The 22,174-nt window shown below is 34.1% G+C and overlaps 1 protein-coding gene across 1 annotated transcript in view; it reads left to right on the top strand.

Annotated features, from left to right (window-relative positions):
* Positions 1–21,274, top strand: part of LOC144964938 (DDB1- and CUL4-associated factor 12-like) — a 27,978-nt gene extending 6,704 nt beyond the window's left edge. Inside the window, exons 2-10 of the mRNA XM_078899740.1 lie at positions 1,294–1,474; positions 5,118–5,425; positions 6,923–7,129; positions 8,363–8,423; positions 9,192–9,364; positions 9,928–9,990; positions 11,637–11,802; positions 12,815–12,960; positions 14,414–21,274. Coding sequence (XP_078755866.1) covers positions 1,315–1,474; positions 5,118–5,425; positions 6,923–7,129; positions 8,363–8,423; positions 9,192–9,364; positions 9,928–9,990; positions 11,637–11,802; positions 12,815–12,960; positions 14,414–14,569 — 1,440 coding nt within the window. The 5' untranslated portion in view covers positions 1,294–1,314 and the 3' untranslated portion in view covers positions 14,570–21,274. The remainder of the gene's footprint in view (positions 1–1,293; positions 1,475–5,117; positions 5,426–6,922; positions 7,130–8,362; positions 8,424–9,191; positions 9,365–9,927; positions 9,991–11,636; positions 11,803–12,814; positions 12,961–14,413) is intronic.
* Positions 21,275–22,174: the final 900 nt, after the last annotated feature.

Below are 22,174 nucleotides of genomic sequence, written 5' to 3' on the forward strand. Positions count from 1 at the left end.
TCATATAAAAGAATTTTGTACTTATGTACCAAACAGGGAAATATAAAATGAGTTTTTAAGTGTCTGGCTGCCTGATTTTTTATCTTCTGTAGTCTATCAATGGCATACTTGGGGCAACCTGTCAAAAGTGTGTTACAATTACAATGACCAATTTACTTAGTGCACATGAGAATAAAAATAGTTTTGTTTGATTAATATTCAGCATGGATCTTACAACACATCGGCAATTCTCTTTTAAAAAAAAAAAAATTACAGTTATGAATCTCTTTTGAAATATAAGTCTGCATTGTAAGTTTAGTATAAAAATAAATGCCAAAATTTTGGACACTGTTTCTAGATATGCATATTTTGCAATCTACAATATTAATATGGGTCGATGATATTACATTTTATGTTTTCTAACAATATTATTTCAGTTTTGTCTTTGTTTAATTTTCATCAAGTCTTTAAAATGGCAATGATGCACAACTCCAACCTTCGAATAACTTTTTGCTCATAACAAGAGTTAATAAGAAAGTAGAGTTGTGTATCATTGGCACACAAATGAAGAACAGCTAATATGAATGTCATCATTGCAGTAAATTTTGAATATAGAGGGCCTATGACTGATCCTTGTAGAATACTAAAAGACAAAGGAACAGTACCAGAGACATGTTTGTGATTTATGCTAACAAACTGCCTCCTACCACTCAAATAAGAATGAAACCAATTTAAAACTAAACTACCCGATCGATGCTATATATAAACTTTTTAATCGGGCAAGAAGAATATTTTAATCAATGGTATGTATATAAGGTTGCACTAAGGTCTAGAAATATATGAATAACACTTTTTTTCTTAGCCAAGTGTAACAAATATTATTATGTACGGGAAAAGAGACCTTTCAGAGCTACAAGTAAAGGTAATAATGATAGTTGGCAGTTTTTAAAAATTCTTTTAAAAATTGCTATACGATGAATAATCAACAGACTCTTAAACTCTTAAAACGCTATCAAATGACTGACATGGCATACCATCAGTATTTTCACAATGCATATTTAATTATGATTATATAGACTATTCTGGTTTTGTACAGTCCTTTTATTTTTATAGTTGGGGGTGGGGGATGGGAGATATTTACTTTGTTGTTAGAATTTGTCTATTTGCAGTATTTAAGGCATTCCGGTAAAGGTTTTGTTACTACTAGACATCACCACAAAGTCACCCTTTATAATAAAATGATGTCTAAAATTTATATTCCATTCCTCTCTTTCTCTCTCTCCCCTTCCCAACCCTATCATTGATCAACAACAGATTATTTCAATATAAAGACAGATGGATTCGATTCTAAGGTCTCGACTTAGAGATGCACATGACCGAATTGCAGTACTACGAGCAAGTCAGAGACGTTTGGCAGAAGATATCTATAACAGATTTACTGAGCTGGACATGGCAGTTGGCCAGTTACAGAGTTATTTTAATACTGCTCCAAACAGTGAGTTGACTTTGGATATTTTGAAGCTTATTTTGCCTACTTTGAATGCAAGAATGTTTTTAAAAAACCAACAGTTTATTCTTAACAATAGTCTCTCTCTTTGAGTGGTCAGAAGGCTCATTGCCAGTGCCAGTGATAATTACAGATGTGGTAACATATTTTGCACAAAATCATGCCAAATAGGATAACGCTAGTCATAACATGAAAATTGACCTGCGAGAGAAAGCATTATTAAATGCACTGAAGATGACACTTATTTTATAAACTGTACTACAGGGTGTCCAGTGAGGTCGGATAAGTCGGATAAAGTCGGTTTTTTTACCTTAAGGTCGGATTGGTAGGAAAAAGTCGGATAATTGCACCCGAGGTCGGATTTTTTGCCGTGTCAAACATTTTCCTCAAAACCACAAAATCACCATTATGTCTTATGTCATATTTTGACACCTGTGCTCAGTCTCTTGAAATTTGGTGACGGTCCCGTTTTTATGACGTCGGGCCAGACAGAATGGCACCAGATGTCACAATTGATACAGAAGACCAGTGGTGTTCTTTGATTAGCTGGTTGATGGTTGAAGGGGAAGGGAGGGACAAATGGGTCTGGATTTTTTTCTCCGTTGTAGGTACCTATTGCCTTTTTAATACCCCTCTCTCTCTCTCTCTCTCTCTCTCTCTCTCTCTCTCTCTCTCTCTCTCTCTCTCTCTCTCTCTCTCTCTCTCTCTCTCTCTCTCTCTCTCTCTCTCTCTCTCTCTCTCTCTTTCACTTTCTCTCTCTCTTTTTCTCTCTTTCTTATAATCATATGGTTATACAGAGATAATAATGTATTATTAGAATAAAGCAATGGTGATTGGCTTAATTTACTCTTCTTTCTTTTTACCTTTGGGCTATGGCTTTACATTTGAGAGATTATTGGGTTGTATTTAAGCTGAATAACCACTATGTTCGGTAACAAAGATATTGTAGCCTGCTTTATGAAGTACAAATCAAAAAAAAACAACACTTTCTGGCCTTTTATTTGAATAGCATTGTAGGCCTTTTACATATGGAAAGGACAATTCATTAAATGTTTACAAAAAGTAAATTTATGTCTAATAATAAGAATGGATTTATACTACTTATAGTAATATATTAAATAATACTAATACAAGACTATGTTCCTGTTATTTTTACACTTTGCTTGTGTTTGATCTATAGACGGAGACATTTTCCTCCTTTTTGACAAATTGCTATTATCATCACTGGATAAAAAACACTCACCAAAACCACTACATCAACATCTCTACCACCACTACTATTACAACCACCACCACCACATCATCATCCCTACCACCACCACTACTACTACAAATAACACCACATCATCCCTACCACCACTACGACTACAACTACCACCACATCATCATTCCTACCACAACTGCTACAACCACCACCACACAGTAATCCTAAGACCACCACTACTACAACCACCACCACATCATCAACCCTACTACAACCACCATCACAGCATCATCCCTACCACCACTACTACTACAACCACCATCACATCATCATCTCTAAGACCACACCACTACTACAATCCTTACCACCACTCCTACTACAACCACCACCACACCATCATCACTAGCACCACTACTACTACAAATAACATCACATCATCCCTACCACCACTACTACTACAACCACCACCACTCATAAACCCTACTACCACTACTACTACAACCACCACCACATCATCATCTCTACCACCACTACTACTACAGCAACCACCACATCATCATTCCTACCACAGCTACTACAACCACCACCACACAATCATCCATACGACCACTACTACTACTACAATCACTACTACCACATCATCCCTATCACCACTACTACTACAACCATCACATCATCATCCCTATCACCACTACTACTACAACCATCACATCATCATCCCTACTACAACCACCAAATGTTTAAATTACACTTTCAACTTTTGAAATTCCACGGAGTCGTGTCAGAAATTGCTGCAATACAAATTTTGGATCGTATCTCAGTAAATTTGAGTGAAATTCAAATTTATAGGTTATGGTCGCATGGATGGGTCATGATCTTCACGATGAAAAATTTCCTCCTTTTTTATGACCAGTCATTCTCACCCCTGCTTTTAAATTGCTTGGTAGGATTTTTTTGGGGGAGGTAGGATTTTTAAGTCTGATAATCTGCTGGACACCCTGGTACTATTTCAATGAATGTGCATGTTATATTGGATATTTTAAAGCTTATTTTACCTTCTTTGAATGCAAGAATCTTAAAAAAATACCCAACAGTTTTTGCTTAACAATAGTTGCTGTCTTTGAGTGGTCAGATGGCTCATTGCCAGTGCATTCGCTTGCTGACCAGCCTCTTTCAGCCAAGTGGTGGAGGTGGTGTCAATAGGGTCCTGGGTTTGTTTCCCTGACACACTGATATTTTTATTTTTTGTCTACTTGCACTTCACTATTATTATTTCTCAATCCTATACTGACATGACTTGCTTTGCCCACATGTTTTGGATACTTTTAGGCAAGTGGGGCAATAGGGTGTGAATATATATTTTTCCGGTTATAGCTGTCTTTTTCTCAGTTATGATTTAATTGTATCAGAAATGGTTTGAGTATCACTCTTTTAGTTGATATACTGTGTATGTTGACTGTTTGAAATTTTGTATGGACTTTTGATTGGGTACAGAGGTAGATTTCTGCAGGGGAACCATTTTTTAAAACAATTACCCCTTTGTGTTCTTGTTTTTTTTCTTAAGCACCTGTCACCTATGCAATCAGAGTGTTGCAGGCACTGAAATCTAAATCTACTTTTTTTTTTTTGCTTACCATCTTCATTTTCTCAGATATGAAGTGACTTAAAAGTTGCAAGCACCATTTAACTTAAAAAATATAGTAACAATCCGGATTTCCCAAAGAATTGTCCTTAATTTTCTGAAACCTTGGCAGGTCTGTAATATGAACACTCAGTGTGAATTTATACTGGGTTTCCCTCAGAGATAAATCATAAATCTCTGTGATGTCTGTACATTTTATTTCAAAACTCCTCATGCTATTTGTTCTAATTAATAGCTTGAAAGATACATATGTGTCTTTGTTAAATTATGATTTAATTTTTATCTGGAAAAATAGTTTTGTTCTCAGAAAAGAAATGCATTTTTGACAAGATTTGCCTCCTCATGCCATGTCAACAATAATTTCATAAAAATGGGTTGATATTACTAAAAAGGCCTCTGAATTTTTTTTGTTAAAGATGATATTAATTGCTACCTACCTATGCCAATCTGTTTTTGGTTTTGAGAAAATATACCAAAAATATACAGATTTTTAGCTTTTTATTTTTCCGTTTTAAAGGCCCAAATTAAAAACAAAATTAGTTTTTATTTTTTATCTTCAACACAGAAACTGGTTTTAGCTTTATTGTTAAGTACAAAACAGTAGTTTGTTGATTTTCACTGAGTGCTTTTTGCTTTCCTCACATGATCTTTCTTTTTAACAGACTGTGTTAAAACCTGTAGTTTATATATATATATATATTTTTTTTTTTTCACTATTTTTCTCTTTTCATTGATTTTGTATTTATATTTTTGATGAATTTCCTTGGTGTACTCTATTTTAACAGGATTAAATGACAAAAGGAAAGTAAAGGGGTTACAAACAGTCAAAGAAGAAGATGTTATTGTGATAAGCCGTCCTCTTTCTGCATCAGCTCTAGACTTTTTGCGAAAGAGAGAATACGGTGGCCTTGGAGGTCCACAGGCTCTGACTGCTGATTTGAAATTTACACAGACAGAGTTGCCAGATTTTGTGTCTCAGCAGCTTCCTGCTCTTCTGACAGAAAAAGAGTTTAAATTGGGCACCATCAACAAAGTGTTTGCTTCTAAGTGGCTCAACAATTCACAGGTGGTCATGGGCACAAAATGTAATACGGTATGTCTTTATCTCGTGCCATCATTATTCATTGTTGAATTAATTGTTTAAAATTCTTTTTTTCCTCAAGGTAAAAGATTCTCTTATTTTGTCCAAACTTCACATTTTTATAAAGATAATATTGTCGGCCTTCAGTCTGATTTTTAAAATTTCAGCTTTTCCTAACATTTTGAAAGATAGCGAGTGTTAAATTTCAAATAACATACTGTAATGATTTTATTCGCTACTGCCATTACTGCTGACAAATATGACAGATCTAGATTGATAACCTCTGTAGCAATTGTAAGATATCAGCTGTTTTGACAGTGATATGAAGCATATTTTTTGAAGTGGTGATAAAATTGACCTGATAAGTACAGACGTGGTTACATAGTTTGTGCAAAATCATGCCAAATAGGATAATGCTAGTCATAAAATGAAAATCTGGTGACATTGGCCTGCTAGAGAAAGCATTATTAAATGCACTGAAGATGACACATATTATATAAAATGTACTATTTCAATGAATGTGCATTTTTATTTGATTAGGATATTTACTTATTCATTAATATGGTGACATAGAAGGCTTTAAATGAAGATGCCCCTATTTACAATAGTATAGGAGAAAAAAAGTGTTGATTTTTACTTTTTCTTTTACTTTCCTTTTTGACTTGATGTCTCTATGAATCTGAGGTCTTCTTATAAATCTTTATGCGACAAGGGGCTCATAGACAAAAGATCTCCCATACATAGATGCAGTTAAACAATTCAAATTAACCCAGTTTCTTGCCATCAGATTCTACAATAAGCTTCTTGGCACTCAGAAGTATAAATTGAAATCTACAAATCAATCACGTATATTTTTGGTGATTGCTCTTTTCAATATAATGGCCTGAACTCTGGAATACCTTATCCCTCAACCCATTAGAGAAATCGAAAATATCTCAAACTTTAAATCTGCTTTTTTTTTCACAATTCATTTTACACCATGCCGACTAATGTTTGTATATATTGTATTCCTACTTAAGCAATTATGTACTCTGTTTCATTTGTTTGACTATCTGTGTTTGTAATGTAATATGCTTTGAGATGTTTGGTTTATGGAAAGGTCTCAACAGTTATTATTATCATTATTATTAATAATATTCTTCTTCTTCTTCTTCTTCTTCTTCTTCTTCTTCTTCTTCTTCTTCTTCTTCTTCTTCTTCTTCTTCTTCTTCTTCTTCTTCTTCTTCTTCTTCTTCTTCTTCTTCTTCTTCTTCTTCTTCTTCTCTTCTTCTTCTTCTTCTTCTTTTTTCTTCTTCTTCTTCTTCTTCTTCTTCTTCTTCTTTTATTATTATTATTATTATTATTATTATTAATAATAATAATAATAATGAAATAATAATAATAATAATAATAATAATAATAATAATAATAATAATAATAATAATAATAATAATAATAATAATAATAATAATAATAATAATAATAATTTTCTTTAAAGGCTGATTTAGTTAATTTTTTATTTTATTTCAGTTGCTTGTATTAGATGTTCGTACCAAAAACATAGTCCATATACAGTCTGTTAGGAGCAGTGCAGAGAGTGAACCTGCCAAATGTCCCTGTGGTATACATAGTATTTCTATAAACCCTTCAAGGACTATGTTAGCAACTGGGGGAGTGAACACCAATGATCTGGCTGTCTATGAACTTCCAACTTTTGATCCCCTGTGTATAGGAGAGGTTTGTATGCTTTATACGATGCTCTCTCATTCATTTTTGTATCAAGTTTATTTGTCAGCTCCTTGTAATCCGCAGAAGCAGTGCATTGTCAATTATTTGTTGATTTTACATGATGTCAACCTGCTGATTAATTTAGTTCAAACCAGAGAGATTTATACTTTGTCTTATAGTATGAGAGAAAAAATACTTTTATCTATAAATTTGTAAATACAGAACATTAAGTGATTTATTCATGCCATGACTATCATATTTTGAGTACAGTGGTATCCGTTTATAAACACTCTGGCTATAAGCACGCTCGGGATGCAAAACAGAATTTTTAATCTATAGATTTACCCTTTTAAAAGAACGCTCACCGAAAAGGACTTCACTAAATATTACAAAATTAAAAGAAAATAAATCGATTTTTTCAAATACAAAAGATTGACAAACAAGGTTAACAGAAACCATCAAAATGCTGTCCGAGTTATGTGTGTGTCACTCCTCACTATTCAATCATTACTTCCCTTGAATAAAAAATAATTGAAAACTCAGTTGTGTTGTCAAGCAATCGGGCTCAAAAAATGCTTACACCTGTGGCGAAATAATACAAACTTTGTTGTTTCATATAACTCCATAGTTTTGTCTGGATTTAATATTTTAGTTTCTTCTTTGCTGAAAGTGAAACAAGATGACATTGACCATCTCCTGTGTAATGCTTTGATGGACAAAGCTATCGGGGTCACTAGCCGTCTAGTTTTACTGAGTACTTTTGTACACAAAGGGCGATAGAAAATCCTGGGTTGGGGATGACAGCATGTCATTGGAGTATGGCCACTGTTGTCATGAACTTACAAAAATGAGAGATGATTTGTTTTCCTCGTAGATCATGGTTATGATTCTTATATCTCTACATGATGTATGAATCAGATTTTGTATTATATGTGTTCAGTATTATATATATGTTATAGATACATAGGTATATATTTTTCGGCGAAGATCCAGCTGAGGGCATGATTTTTGTCTCAGACTAGGTACATTTCTACTATCATCTACTTCTGCACGCCCCTTTTATCTAAGCCTGTCGCTAAAATGATAAATGTGTTTTGTAAATGCCATTAAACCTCTAAAGATAAGACTCCAATATGATAGATGTCATACCAGAGGTATGCCTTATTTAAGTGATTCGTTACCTTAACATATTAATTTTGTCGGAGACTGATTATTTCAAAGAGATACACCTAATGCTTACAGGGTGCTCATGATGACTGGCTTTTTGATATGGAGTGGGTGGACGACCAACACATAATCACAGGTAATGATCATAATTTATATACAAATAGAGCTAAGATTACCTGATTAAAGAAAGGACATTTTACAGGACTTGGAAACATTTTAAAAAGAGTTATAGTTATAGACACTCTGAAAGTTGTGCTTGGGCATAATATGCAGTATTGAAGTTACATTTTAGATTAAAGAATATTTTTGTGGGCAAAATATTATTGCAACAGAATAGCGCATAGTCAAAGTGCATTTCTATTTTTCATGGCATTAAAGCCACCTAAAATTTTAACGAGACTACAAGTGCGACTTGATATAGATTTGTATTCATTGGGCATTATAAAAATAAGTAGGAAAAATTAAAATTCTCTTTATTCATCGCTTAGGGGAAATTTATTATATAAGGTCTTTTCTAGGGAAAGGTTGAAATAAAAGTAACAGTGCAGCTCGCAAAGTGAGCTGATAATAATAATGATAATAATAATAATAATAATAATAATAATAATAATAATAATAATAATAATAATAATTATTATTATTATTATTTTTATTATTATTATTATTATTATAATTATAATAATCATAAAATCAGATAAAATCTTAACAACGCCACTAACACATTATCTCATTCGTCTGTAGTGTTTCATTCATCCTGTTTTGTTGATAAACGGGAAACCTGAAACGTCTATTTATCTGTTTTTGTATATTAAATTGAAGCTTACAATAAATTTCACATTGTTATTTATTTTTAAAATCTGCCACAATATCTATTCAGCTTTTGCTGTTTTTCTCATATTCCTAGGGTCCAGAGATGGTTCAGTAGCTATATGGCAGATAGACGGTGACAAGCAACGAAGCCAAATTGAAAACAGTTCTTACCCCTTATATAAACCTCCCACTGTCAGACACTCCCGCAAACAAAAATGTAAACAGGCTGAGAGAATCAGATCCTTAGCTGTGAGTCATACAAAAGGGGTGAGTTGTGAGTTTTGATATTGGAGAGCATCGACTCATTTTTAAATAATTTTTTTGTGTGTGAAGTAATTGAATCAAATGTTCAGTTATGAAAAAAAGAAAAAAAGAAAAGTCATTTATTTCAAAATGAAAGATGACACGTCTTAATATATAAACTTAAATAACCTCGATAAATTTAACAACCAATTTGGTATATTTTTAAGCTATGGAAATTGTTTATATTTGATGTATTGAGACTAGTTTCCATTTTCTATTCATTATTTTAGGATTTATATTCGTAATTGGCACACCTGTTTCAAACGTTGAATGAAAAAAATACTACCATACCACTAATGAAGATAAAAAGATATTGATGGTGTCGATTTAATATCATAAACCACATGCTGTGGTGCAATTTTAACAAACCATACATGAATGGAAAACCCTATGACACAAGTGGGCATTTTGTATTTTTAGAGAACCATTTGGATCAGAAGAAACATGCCTCTTTCAGTGTATTTTAAACATAGTGTTTCTTGTTAAAGTTTTACATACATGGTACATAATTTTTATTTTCTCCTCAGCTGTTTGGGACTTTATCTACTAATGCGAAGTTTCATTGTTGGGATATAGAGACGTTTAAACAGGTACACCATGTTTATTTTATGGATAACAGGGATGCCAATTTTTTGGATTTCTGGAATTTTTTATATTTATCTGGTTTACCTGAAATTGTCCAAATTTGATTTTTCTGGAAGATATTCCTGAATATTCCAGAGTTTTTGTGGCTTTTTTTTTTGGGTGTAACTGCCCAAAATACCTATCAAACATTGCAGTCTTTTAAAAAAATTGATTTTGTGAAATTGTTTTTAATATTTGTACACTGTAAGCTTCTTAGCATATGTCAGTGATGATAATCTTCCGTGGAATTCTGGGATTCTGGGATTTTCTCATAAATTTTCCGCTGATTTTGCCGTGTCAAACATTTTCCATTGATTAAAGCTCAGTTCAAGTGGTGGGTCCATGAAAAAATCATTATCGTGTCTTGTGTCATATTTTGACACCTGTGCTCAGTTGCACGAGTTTTGGTGATGCTCCCATTTTTATGGCGTTAGTCTAGACAAACTGGCGGCAGATGTCAAAAGTGATGCAAGGCAATTGATGGTCGAAAAGGAAGGAGGTGGGGGAGGGGTAATTGAGTCTAGATTTTATTTGTAAGTAGGTCAACCGTGGTAGCACAGTTATAAGTGCTTTTAAAAAGAAAATTATTACAACTTCCCCCCTAAGTGAAAAAAAAATACCCCATCAATTAAACTCTCTCTCTTTCTCTCTCTCTCTCTCTCTCTCTCTCTCTCTCTCTCTCTCTTTCTCTCTCTCTCTCTCTCTCTCTCTCTCTCTCTCTCTCTCTCTCTCTCTCTCTCTCTCATCAATCTTCATATTAACTTTATAAGCGTCATCTGGTTATAGAGAGATAATATAATTTATTACAATTTGAGAGGTGATCGACTTAGTTTACTCTTAGTTGACATTAGTCTCTTCTTTTTTCGTTTCTAGACTTGACTATTGTAATTCGTTACTTTTTAATCTGCCTGATAATCTTTTAAAGTAACTACAGGTTTTACGAATGTTGTTGATAATATGATAAAGAGTAATTTTAAAAAAATGATATATATTGCATACCGTGTATATTGTGTGCCTAGAGCTATATTGCATGGGACAGGCGCTATATAAATATATTACATTATTATTGTAATTGTTATTTTTTTTACCTTTGTTTTTACTGTTTTACAGTCTTAATTTATTAAAGATACTTGAAACTTCAAACATGCAGGTGGTTGGATGGGAGCATCACCCTTGAATCATATACCTATGATGTTCGCATGGGTGTACGATCCGATAGTGATGTTGTTTCTTCTTCTCTTTACTAGCCTATCCTGCTTCTTTGGTTTGTGATTGTATTTTTGACAGGGGATACTTTTTTTTCTGTAAATCTTCTGCCTGTTTGTTCTTGGTTATTTATAATTTAGCTTATGATATCTTTAGGTTATGATTTTGATTTACATTTGTACTATTTTTGTTAGATTGCTTGTTTTTTTTGTTTCAGCGGTCTCTCATATAACCTCAATTGTGTTGGAAGAGACCTAAAGCAACAAACAAACAAACAAAAACTTCAAACATGAAGACAATATGAGAGGGAACAAAGAAGAAGAGTATTTTTAATGATTGTTTTCACTGCTAATCTCTTTGTTAATAAGCTTTTAATTTCCATTCATGTCTCCTGATTTAATTTTAGATTGACAGTATTCAGCTACAATGGAGACGAGAAAATGTTTGCTTGACCAGTTCAGACGAACTCAGTTTATTTGCTATTGGATCACAGGCTCACGTCACTACAATTGATCACCGAGACAGAGGGAAAAACAGTTGGCTCCAAATTCCATCTAGTCAAGGAGATAGAGGTTTGTATTGTCGTTTAATGTATATTCTTAAAAGATGCTATAATCATTGCTTAGGCTGAAAACGTACTAAAACCAAAAACTTAAACAACTTATAAGAGAGAGTCATGAGATCAGCTCATAATTTTAATCATTGGATTTTCATCAATCCAAGAAAATAGTCACAAGCTGTATTTGAGAATTAGTATACTTAAGCATTGAATGGACGGTAGCAGTTGCAGACTACCCTTTTGATAGTATACTAGTCTATTACTAAGTACTTTCTGCCAGATCGAACAGATCCAGATATCCAATTAATGCTAGATGAACAGGAGGGTAAGGGAGGGGGGGGGGGGGGGGGGGTGAGGAATTAAGAAAAAATCTTGACTGAACCCAGGATTGATATTGGTCCCTTTGCTTGCTAGGTGGGTGATCCAAAACTGAGCTGTCCTGTCCCTCTCATCTTTGAAAATAGTTCTTAAGAAAAGTGTATACAAACAATCAGACAAATGATACATCCTTGCACACTTTATTGCATGTATAAAAAACCCAGTGCTTTCAAATATCCATTCTGACATTAAACAACAATAATTTGTTTAATAATTTGAAAGAGGACATAAAAATTGGATACACAATAAACGCCTCATCCTCATCATATGTTACCCATGAATCGCATAGTAAATTCTTGCAGTGGCCAAGTTCTGACACCAAATTACAAACTAAATGAAATCATGTAAACAATAAAGCCAAAGAAACGATACAACTCACAAACTCAGGCACATTTTTAGTCATAAGGTCTGCCAATGTTGCACAATAACATTACTGTCATCCCAATCCCTTCCATCACATCCATCACAATATCTTCATAAACACCACAACTATCATAACAAATCATCACCACTCCACTACAGTGGCCATCATCATATAACATCACCACTACTACCACTACCATTATAATTACTTCACTACCAGGCGCAAGAGAATGAAAGGAAATATTAAGAAAATATTAAAATCTTTACTTTTCAAATATTCATAGGTATTCGATCCCTAAGCTTCAACAGTAATATGATCACAATTGGTACTGGGAATGGACATGTATTATTCTACGACATTCGGAATCGGAAGTTTCTCTCCAATGAGGCTAAGAACAATTGTGAACTTTTGGTTGGGGAAGGTTGGCTGGTAAGCACTACAGTTTTCAAAATTATCACTGATTTTCTTGATTCGATTTTATACTCTTCGTAAATGTAAAATTTTCTTATTTATAACATTTCTTTTTCATTACATTAAATGTATATTTTGTTATTTGGAATAAGCAAAAATATGATAAAATGCTTGAATTTTAAAAAATATCTCACTTCCTCTTATGTTGTTGTCTTAATTATTCTTTAATTTTCTAATTTGATTCAGATTTTCCTAGTCTTTATGCAAACAGTAATCAAATTTATTTTGAATGAACAACTTAACAACATGAGCATTTATATTAAGCAATATGCACGAACATTGCTCAAAGTGCTTCACAAGAGGGTCCCTAGCCAACAGCAAGACAAGGCACCTGATAGGTGATCTTACAACTTTTATTTGGACAGAGACAATGTTGTTAACAGCCTGATACCCATTTTACACTTGAGTACGATGAGAGAATGTGAGTAAAGAGCTTTTTCCAAGGACTCAACTATGCACTGCTCAGAGCTGGATTGGAACCCTAGATCTTTTGATCCGAAGATGAGTGTCATATCACTAGACCACATAGCTGTGGTAAAATTGATTAAAATTAAAAGTGAAATGTTCATATTTACCAACATATATTTCATTTCATGTTCTTTAAGGGACATTTTGGGTCTAATCAATTTTTAGATTTTGGTGGAAAATGATATTTTATTATCTTAGAAATAATATTATCAACTTCTCAGAATATACTGTAGAGGCACGAAAAGGGTATAGGTGGTCAGAAAAGTGTGAAATATGGAAAGTTATTTTGCTATTTTCTCAATATGTCATTTTTCTAGGGGTATGGGATACTGTGTCAAATATTTCTCAGTATCTGTTCCATGAAATTGTCTGAAACTATTCACACTTATCACAGAGATAACGTATTCTGTCACACCGAGGGATTTATTTAAATAGGGTATGTGTATTTTGACGTATAATCCAATTTATACATTTTTTACATCAATCTTTTTTTTTTTTAGAAAATTTGGATTCACAACCTTTTACAACTTCGTAAAGTTCTAATACAAATCCCAAAGGTTAAACCCATAAAATCTCTCTTTGTGAACACAAAATGTTACAATGTTGATAAGAGGGAAGTTTATGGAGGTTATTCCTTCATTAGTTTTTGTGAAAAATTTGCCACAAGATTGTTATACTTTTTGATGCCAGACCCCCGAATTAAGATGCAAAATGGGTGTCAACACAGACAATGTATTTTTTTCACCAAAAATGTTTTATCCTTCAATGACAATACAGAACGATTAAAACCACCCAATATAGGTAATTAATTATTTTTTAGAAAAGACCCAATATGTGCCTTAATTGTTGAGGGGTATTTTATCATTTCTGAACATATTTAGCTCTGATGAAGATTATGACCCCTTTAAAAAAAATTCTATTTTTTTTTTTTTTTAATATATAGAAAGATGATGACAACTATAGAGAGCATTTTTATCAAGGTTTCTACCCCAATGCTGTCTACACCCATTGTTACGATGAAGATAAGACTCGTTTGTTTGTTGCTGGTGGTCCTTTGCCATCTGGACTGTATGGAAACTACGCAGGATTGTTCTATTGACAAATATTTTGTTGATAACTAATGCACATAGTGGCCAACCATCCCGATAAAATTGGGGCTGTCTCCATTTGGCAATCTGATAGAAAAGAAGAAATAAAAAAGTTGGATATTTAAGACTTGAACTGATATAGAGCAGGTTTCCCATAACTTTACTTTTGGGACTGGTTTTTCATAAATATACAATCTCAATCTAGATGATATTTTATAATAGTCCAAACATACTCCCATTTTGGGTCATAACGGTGCCCCATTTTAGCTCTTTGAAATGTTGACCACTATGAATGCAGTTTAAATCATTTAAGTCAGTCATCAGTAACATAAATAACTTATTGAATGATAAATAACTTATTGAATGATCCAAAATCTTGGAGGTAATATAGGTATGGCTGGGAAATATACCCAAAACTTATATATAGGGTTTTTTTTTTTTGGTTTTCTCTTTGTTTTTTCTCACTTAATCGAATATTTGTTTTTTGATGCACTTGAACAACCAATTTACCAAATCTTGGGTCATGGTGAACATTATGCAAAGTCCATCCTTTTAGTTTCATCTTTTGGAAAAAAATGATGTAAGAAACAGTCAAATGTAAGAGTTTTGGGAGATGATATTTTTTTCCTTGTAAATTATCTTTCTGTTATGCACTGTATTATGTTTTGTTTACATATTATATATGTTTTGTAAACATTTTAGTGTATTCCTCTTAGTGGAGACCTGTTTTTGTGTCTGGATGAGACTTTTAGGTGATCTCAAACTAAGTACTTTGATAGTATGCTCTTGGAATCTACACCTGTTTCCTATTTAAACTAATTCCCCTTTGTCTTACATTTTCTTTGGTGCTTTAATTGTAATTCTGGAACTTTTAACTATCCCATTTTCTTCCTTTTTACTGGCGCTGATATGACCTTCATGTGTTGCAAGCGCCTTAAAACCCTTAAAAACATAAACACAAACAAATGATTGTAATGTCATTTCCAATTTTAATGTGCTCATATCTGTCTGCATCCTGTCAGTGTTTCAAGTAGAGTTCTTTTTATTTATTTTTCTTTTTCATAATTAAGTTCTGGGATTATCTAGGAAAATTACCTAAAAAATGTTAACATGAAGAATTATAAGTGATTATGAATTAAGATACTGTATTGTCTTTAGTCAATAAAGAAGCATCAGTTCTCAACTGTTTAAAGCAATGATTTCCTACATTAATGATACAGGTGAGTTAAGGTAAAAATATATCCAAGACACAGGCAAAAGTAATAAAATATAATGACAATATATATCAGTGGTAATTTATAAGTCATTCAGTCACAACCATGACTTAAAAGGCAAAATGGTAAAAACATATTTCTGAGCAATTGAAAAATTAGAGAGTAGGCACCGGTGTAAGATAAAGATCTGAACAAGTGTATATAAAAGTGCCAGACAAAGCAAGAAAAAAAAAACCATCTCAAAAAATTCAGTCAACCTCGACTGGGGATGGAACCTCAGACCTTCTGATTACTGGTCAGACATGCTACCATTACACCAAGAGGCTCCCTGGGAGATAAGCTCAATGAAAGAAACCAAGTGTTTTTATCATAGCTGTCATCACTCCAGTATTATAGGCTCTCTTATTGGCAGAATTGCCAATTTCCATTATACGAAATCTGCAAAGAGCAGATAAAATCCACTTAAATGCTTCTTCTTTGTTTATCCATGGTTTGGTGGTTTCTTGTTTCCAAATATCAGAACTAGTTTTCTTTCCAAAGACAAATCACAACAAAAGTTGATGTAAAACATCACCCCATTCGTCTATTGTTCCATTATAACTCATTAATTCGCTCCACACTGTGCTCTTAAAACAGCCTCGCAGCCTTTTCACAGTTTACGTCATCTACCTTTGAGTTTCTATCACGACTGGTTTTTGTTGTCTCAATCAGGTTATGCTGATAAACAGAAAGACACGCTATCACTATCACGGTCTGATTGCCATATCCTAGCTTTTAGTACTTGTGTGATGTTACTATAACACAGATCAGCCTCGAGTGTGTATATTGATGTGTTGGTGAAATGAAGCACATTGATTAAAATTCCCAAAAATTATGATAGGGGTGTCTGGGTGTTTTCTTAGGTATATGAATGCCTGATTTTGAGTAATCTGTGTGGCATTGTTTTTAATTATAATTTGATTGCGGCTTGAAAAATGTTTGTGATAAATTTCAGCATTTAATGTCACTGTATCCATATGTCTGTATTTCACACATTGCAATTTTGGTCAGTTTTCTAAATGCATCGTATGAGTGGTGTAACCTTTTTTTATTGACAAGAACAAATCAGAAATTTTAACTAATTGAGACAATCCTGGATTCTTGCACTTATATGATAAATTCTTTTCTGTGTTTCTCCTTTTTAACATTTTTTTGGGGTTGCATTTTCAATTTTTTATCACTTAGATTGGATGGCATATATGTCTCAAAGAGAAAATGATATTTTTGATGTTTATAGAAGTTATACAAGTTATTTATACAAAAACACTGTAAGACGTTCAAAGAGCAATGGAGAATGCAGGATTGTGGGTGGTGAAGTCTGTATTGGTCCAAAGCCTTTGCTGTTTTCTCTATTCCTTTAAATCATTTACCCTTACCATGTAATTTTTAGTCCTTGGTCTGCAATGAGATCGTTTGGTTTCACCTGGACCCTTCCTGGAGTCTTTTTTTTTCGTGAGGAAAACGGATGGATTTATCTTGTTGCAAGAGCTCATATTGTTTTCCTTTTGAAATCATGAATAAAAAAACGGCAAATAATAGAGTATTACCGAGGTGATAATGGATGAAGCCATTCACCAGCGCTACACACTACATTTTATGTATTTTAATTATAATGCTAATTTTGTAACTGTATGAATGAATCCCTTTTGACAGAGTGGGTGGGGTCTTCTGACCTCTCATGGAAGGCAGAAGGTCACTTGCTGTGTCTTCTTTTCTATCCTCCTTTATCTGTTTTCCGAGTTGCTTTCTGTCTTTGTCTTGGAATGAGATTACTTGGTTTATCTTGTCCATGGGAGGGAAATACTCAAATATATTAGTTTTAGGGAGATGGTATTTTTTCCCTCTTATAAATCATCTCTCTTCAATGTACTGATATATTTTTTGTTTAGATCATATAGTCATGTGCAAAAGTAAGTTCACACTTATTTCTTCCTTTCTGGGTGGGGTCCCTGACCTCCCATAGTGGGCAGGAGGTACTTACTGTGTCTTCTATCCCCCTATATCTGTTTTCCAACTTGCTTTCTGTCATTGTCTTGGAATGAGATTACTTGGCTTTGTCCTGGCCCTGGCTGAGAGGGAAACAATCAAATGTATAGTTATTGTTTTTGGAGATGATATTTTTTTCCTTTGTTAATCATCTCTCTGTTATGTATTGTTATTATTATATTTTTTCTGATTTTTAAAACATTTGAGTGTATTCCTCTTAGTGGGGACCTGTGCTTGTGTCTGGATGAGACTTTTAGTGATCTCAAACTAAGTACTTTGATAGTGTGCTCTTGGAATCTACACCTGTTTCTTATTTGAACCAATTCCCCTTTGTCTTACCTTTTCTTGGGTGCTTTAATTGTAAGTATAGAACTTTTTACTATCCCATTTTCTTCCTTTGTACTGGCGCTGATATGACCTTAATGTGTTGCAAGTGCTGTAAAACCCTTTAAAACAAAACAAAAACATATTTCTTCCTTTATATCTTTTGATTGAAACCAAGAATTACGTTGTGTTATATATCATTTTAAAGGTTGATTAAATGCCTATTCAAGGAATGTAATTATGATCCAATTTTTATATTCAATCAAAAGATACAATGCTTATAATTTGATATACCAAAATTTCGACTTTGCAAAAATGGTGCAGATAAGAATTTTAGCGATTGGAGGCACTTAAATTATAGGATTTTTACACCAATTTTGAATTTCAATCACCATTGAAATCAGCGTGACTTCACGTGATTTGATAAACAAATTTGGAGGTCCATACTGTGTCCTCTATCCCCTTATATCTGTTTTCCAACATGCTTTCTGTCTTTGTCTTGGAATGAGTTTACTTGGTTTTATCCTGGCCCTGCTGGAGTCTTGGCTGGGAGGGAAACAGTCAAATGCATAGTTATTGTTTTGGGAGATGATATTTTTTCCCTTGTAAATCATCTCTCTGTTATGTATTAATATATTTGTTATTTTTAGTGTATAATGTAAGCATTTGAGTGTATTCCTCTCTGTTGGATTTTGTGCTTGTGTCCCGATGAGACTTATAGGTGATCTCAAACTAAGTCAGTGATGCCAAAACTCCGGTTTCACCGGAAAAAACTCCGGTCTGGAGCAAAAAATTCCGGGCTCCGGGCAACTTCCGTCAAATTCCGGTGAGGTCAATTTGTTCCAAGGATACCCCCCCCCCCCCTCCTTTCCAACCACCACATCATCATCATTGCCCCTAGTATTACACAACCATCATCACTACCACTACTACTGCAACCACCACCACATCATCATCACTACCACTACTACAACAACCACCACCACCACATCATCATTACTAACACTACCACATCACTGCAACTACCACTACTACTACAACCACCATCACCACATCATCATCACTACCATCACCATTACAACCACCACCACCACATCATCATCACTATCACTACTGCTACATCCATGACCCCACATTATCACTACCACTACTTCTACACCACCACAACCACATCATCATCACTACAACTACCACTACCAAATCATCATCACTACCACTACTACTACAACCACCAGCATCACATCATCACTACCACTACTACTACAACCATCACCACCACCACAACATCGTCATTACCACTACTACTACAACCACCTCCACCACATCATCATTGCCACTACTACTACAACCACCATCACCACCACATCATCATCACTAACACTACTACTATAACAACCACCACCACATCATCATTACCACTATTACTACAACCACCACCACCACCACCATATCATCACTACCACTACTACTGCAACCCCCACCACATCATCATCACTGCAACTACCACTACTACTACAACCAACATCACCACATCATCATCACAACCTCTAATACTACTACAACCACCACCACATCATCACTACCACTACTACTGCAACCACCACAACCACATCATCATCACTGCAACTACCACCACTACCACATCATCATCACTACCACAACTACTACAACCAACACATCATCACTACCACTACTACTACAACCACCACCACATCATCATCACTACCATTTGTACTACAACCACCATCACCACCACGTCAACATCACTACCACCACTACTACAACCACTACCACATCATTATCATCACGACCACAACTACTACAACCACTATACCACCACCACATCATCAACACTAGAACTACTACTTCAACCACCACCACCACCACATCATCATCACTACCACTACTACTTCAACCACCACCATATCATCATCACTACCACCACCACTACTACTACTACAACCAATATCACATCTTCCTCATCACTACCACTATTACTACAACCACTAACACCACATCATCCTCACTACCACCAGTACTACAATCTCTACCATCAGGTTTTGGCGCTTTACTTCATTTAAAATAAGGAAACTTTGGGATTGTATTTGACAATATGTTTATGTATCATAATATAATTCTAATCAGTTATCTATTTAGAACTATACAATATGTAAACACAATGCCAAATACCATTCCAATTCCTTTTTCTTGTGTGTGGAAATTCCTCTTTCGGCATTGAAATTCCTACGAGTGGTGTCTGAAACTCCTGTGAGCCAAATTTAAAGTTGGCGTCTCTGCTAAGTACATTGGTGGTATGCTCTTGGAATCTACATCTGATCCCTATTTGTTCCTAGTTCCCCTTTGTCTTGCTTTTTCTTGGGTGCTTTAATTGTAATTCTAGAACTTTTTACTATCCCATTTTCTTCCTTTTCACTGGCGCTAATATAACCTAAATGTGCTGCAAGCGCCGTAAAACCCTTTAAAAAAAAAAAAAAAAAAAAAAAAAATTTTCTTTAATTGTACTGTAAGTACCTATACTGTTGCTAATAATAATCATACCTAGACTAAGTGTTGCAAACCATGCTCGTTTGATTGGGCATGATAAGGGTGGGTTGTCTGTTGCAAAATATTCAAACAGGTTTGGTACATCAGGAAAGACTATTTACAAATTAACATAGAAGTACAACAACAGTGGACGTTTTCAGCAAGACAATACCATTCAAGTCAGAAACAGTGGATATGGTTCTTCGGTAGTTTGTAGCTGGATCTTAGGAGGCCAAAAGACATCTTTGTGAGAATAAATTATGGCAGGTTGTCATTTGACAGTTACATTAGAGACAATGAAATCGCAACAGTTTTTATGCATGACACTACACCATTGCACCAATAATTTTAGGCAAGAGTGTGGTCACCAGTCAGTCCTGACATGAATCCAGTCCATAACATGTGGGATACTACGAATAAAGAAGTACATAGACTTGGACCTCATAAAAACGGAGATGACTTAAACCAGCTTCTCCAAGATGCCCAGGATAATCTCACTGCAGAGTTTATTGAACGGTTCACTTTGTCCATGTGAAGGGCAAGTAATTTCCCTGCATCAAGTTAAAGGAGGGCACACAAAGTAAAAATAAAGTTGTGTAAATTTGCAAACTCAAGTTTATTTGGTGTCACTTCTTTCGATATCGTTTTATGAAGAGCATCGAGATTAATATATTTATATACAACGGATGGAGAAATAAATGAGCATAACGAATGATAGTAATTGTTTTGTATTCAAAATTATGAGGGTTCAAACGAGTGTGAACTTACTTTTGCACATGACTATATAATGGTTTGTAAACATCTGAGTGTATTCCTCTTTGTGGGATCTTGTGCTTGTGTCTGGATGAGACTTTTAGGTGATGTCAAACTAAGAAAGAACACTGATAATGTTCTCTTGGAATCTACATCTGCTCCTTATTTGAGCCATTCCCCCTTGTCTTACTTTTGTGCTTTTAATTGTCATTCTAGAATATTTGACTATCCCAGTTTCTTTCTTTTTACTGGTGCTGAAATGACCTAAATGTGTCGTAAACGCTGTAAAACACTTAAAAAACAAACCTTTTGGTGAAAATCCTGTAGCGATATCAGATTCGGACTAGCTACAAGGATATAATATATTTCTCTTTGATCTACTCCAATCTCTGTTGAAACTAGCTCTCTTTGTCATATTTTATTTGTTGCTTGATAGCTAGATCTAAGTCTTTCGACTATAAGAGACTTATAACTATGTCTACATCCCTTTACAGGGTTTTCCATTAAGACATAGATTTATCGTTGATTTATTTTGGTTATTACTTTTGCATTTCAGTGTATCGTTTACATTGAAGAAAGAATGGAAAATGACTTGTCGATTTGAAGAAAAGCACTGTCACAGTATTGAAACGTGGTCCTCTTTATTAACAATAATAAGGAAGTATGTATGCTAGAGTTTGATTTCATCTGGTCAAGTCCATGAGTTACCCGAAAACCAAATGGATTTTAATTGTCCTAGGTGATCAGGATTTGTAG

Source organism: Berghia stephanieae, chromosome 2 (assembly GCF_034508935.2).
Source record: "Berghia stephanieae isolate SIO BIC M18660-M18661 chromosome 2, UCSD_Bste_1.3, whole genome shotgun sequence".
Classification (NCBI taxonomy): domain Eukaryota; kingdom Metazoa; phylum Mollusca; class Gastropoda; order Nudibranchia; family Aeolidiidae; genus Berghia; species Berghia stephanieae.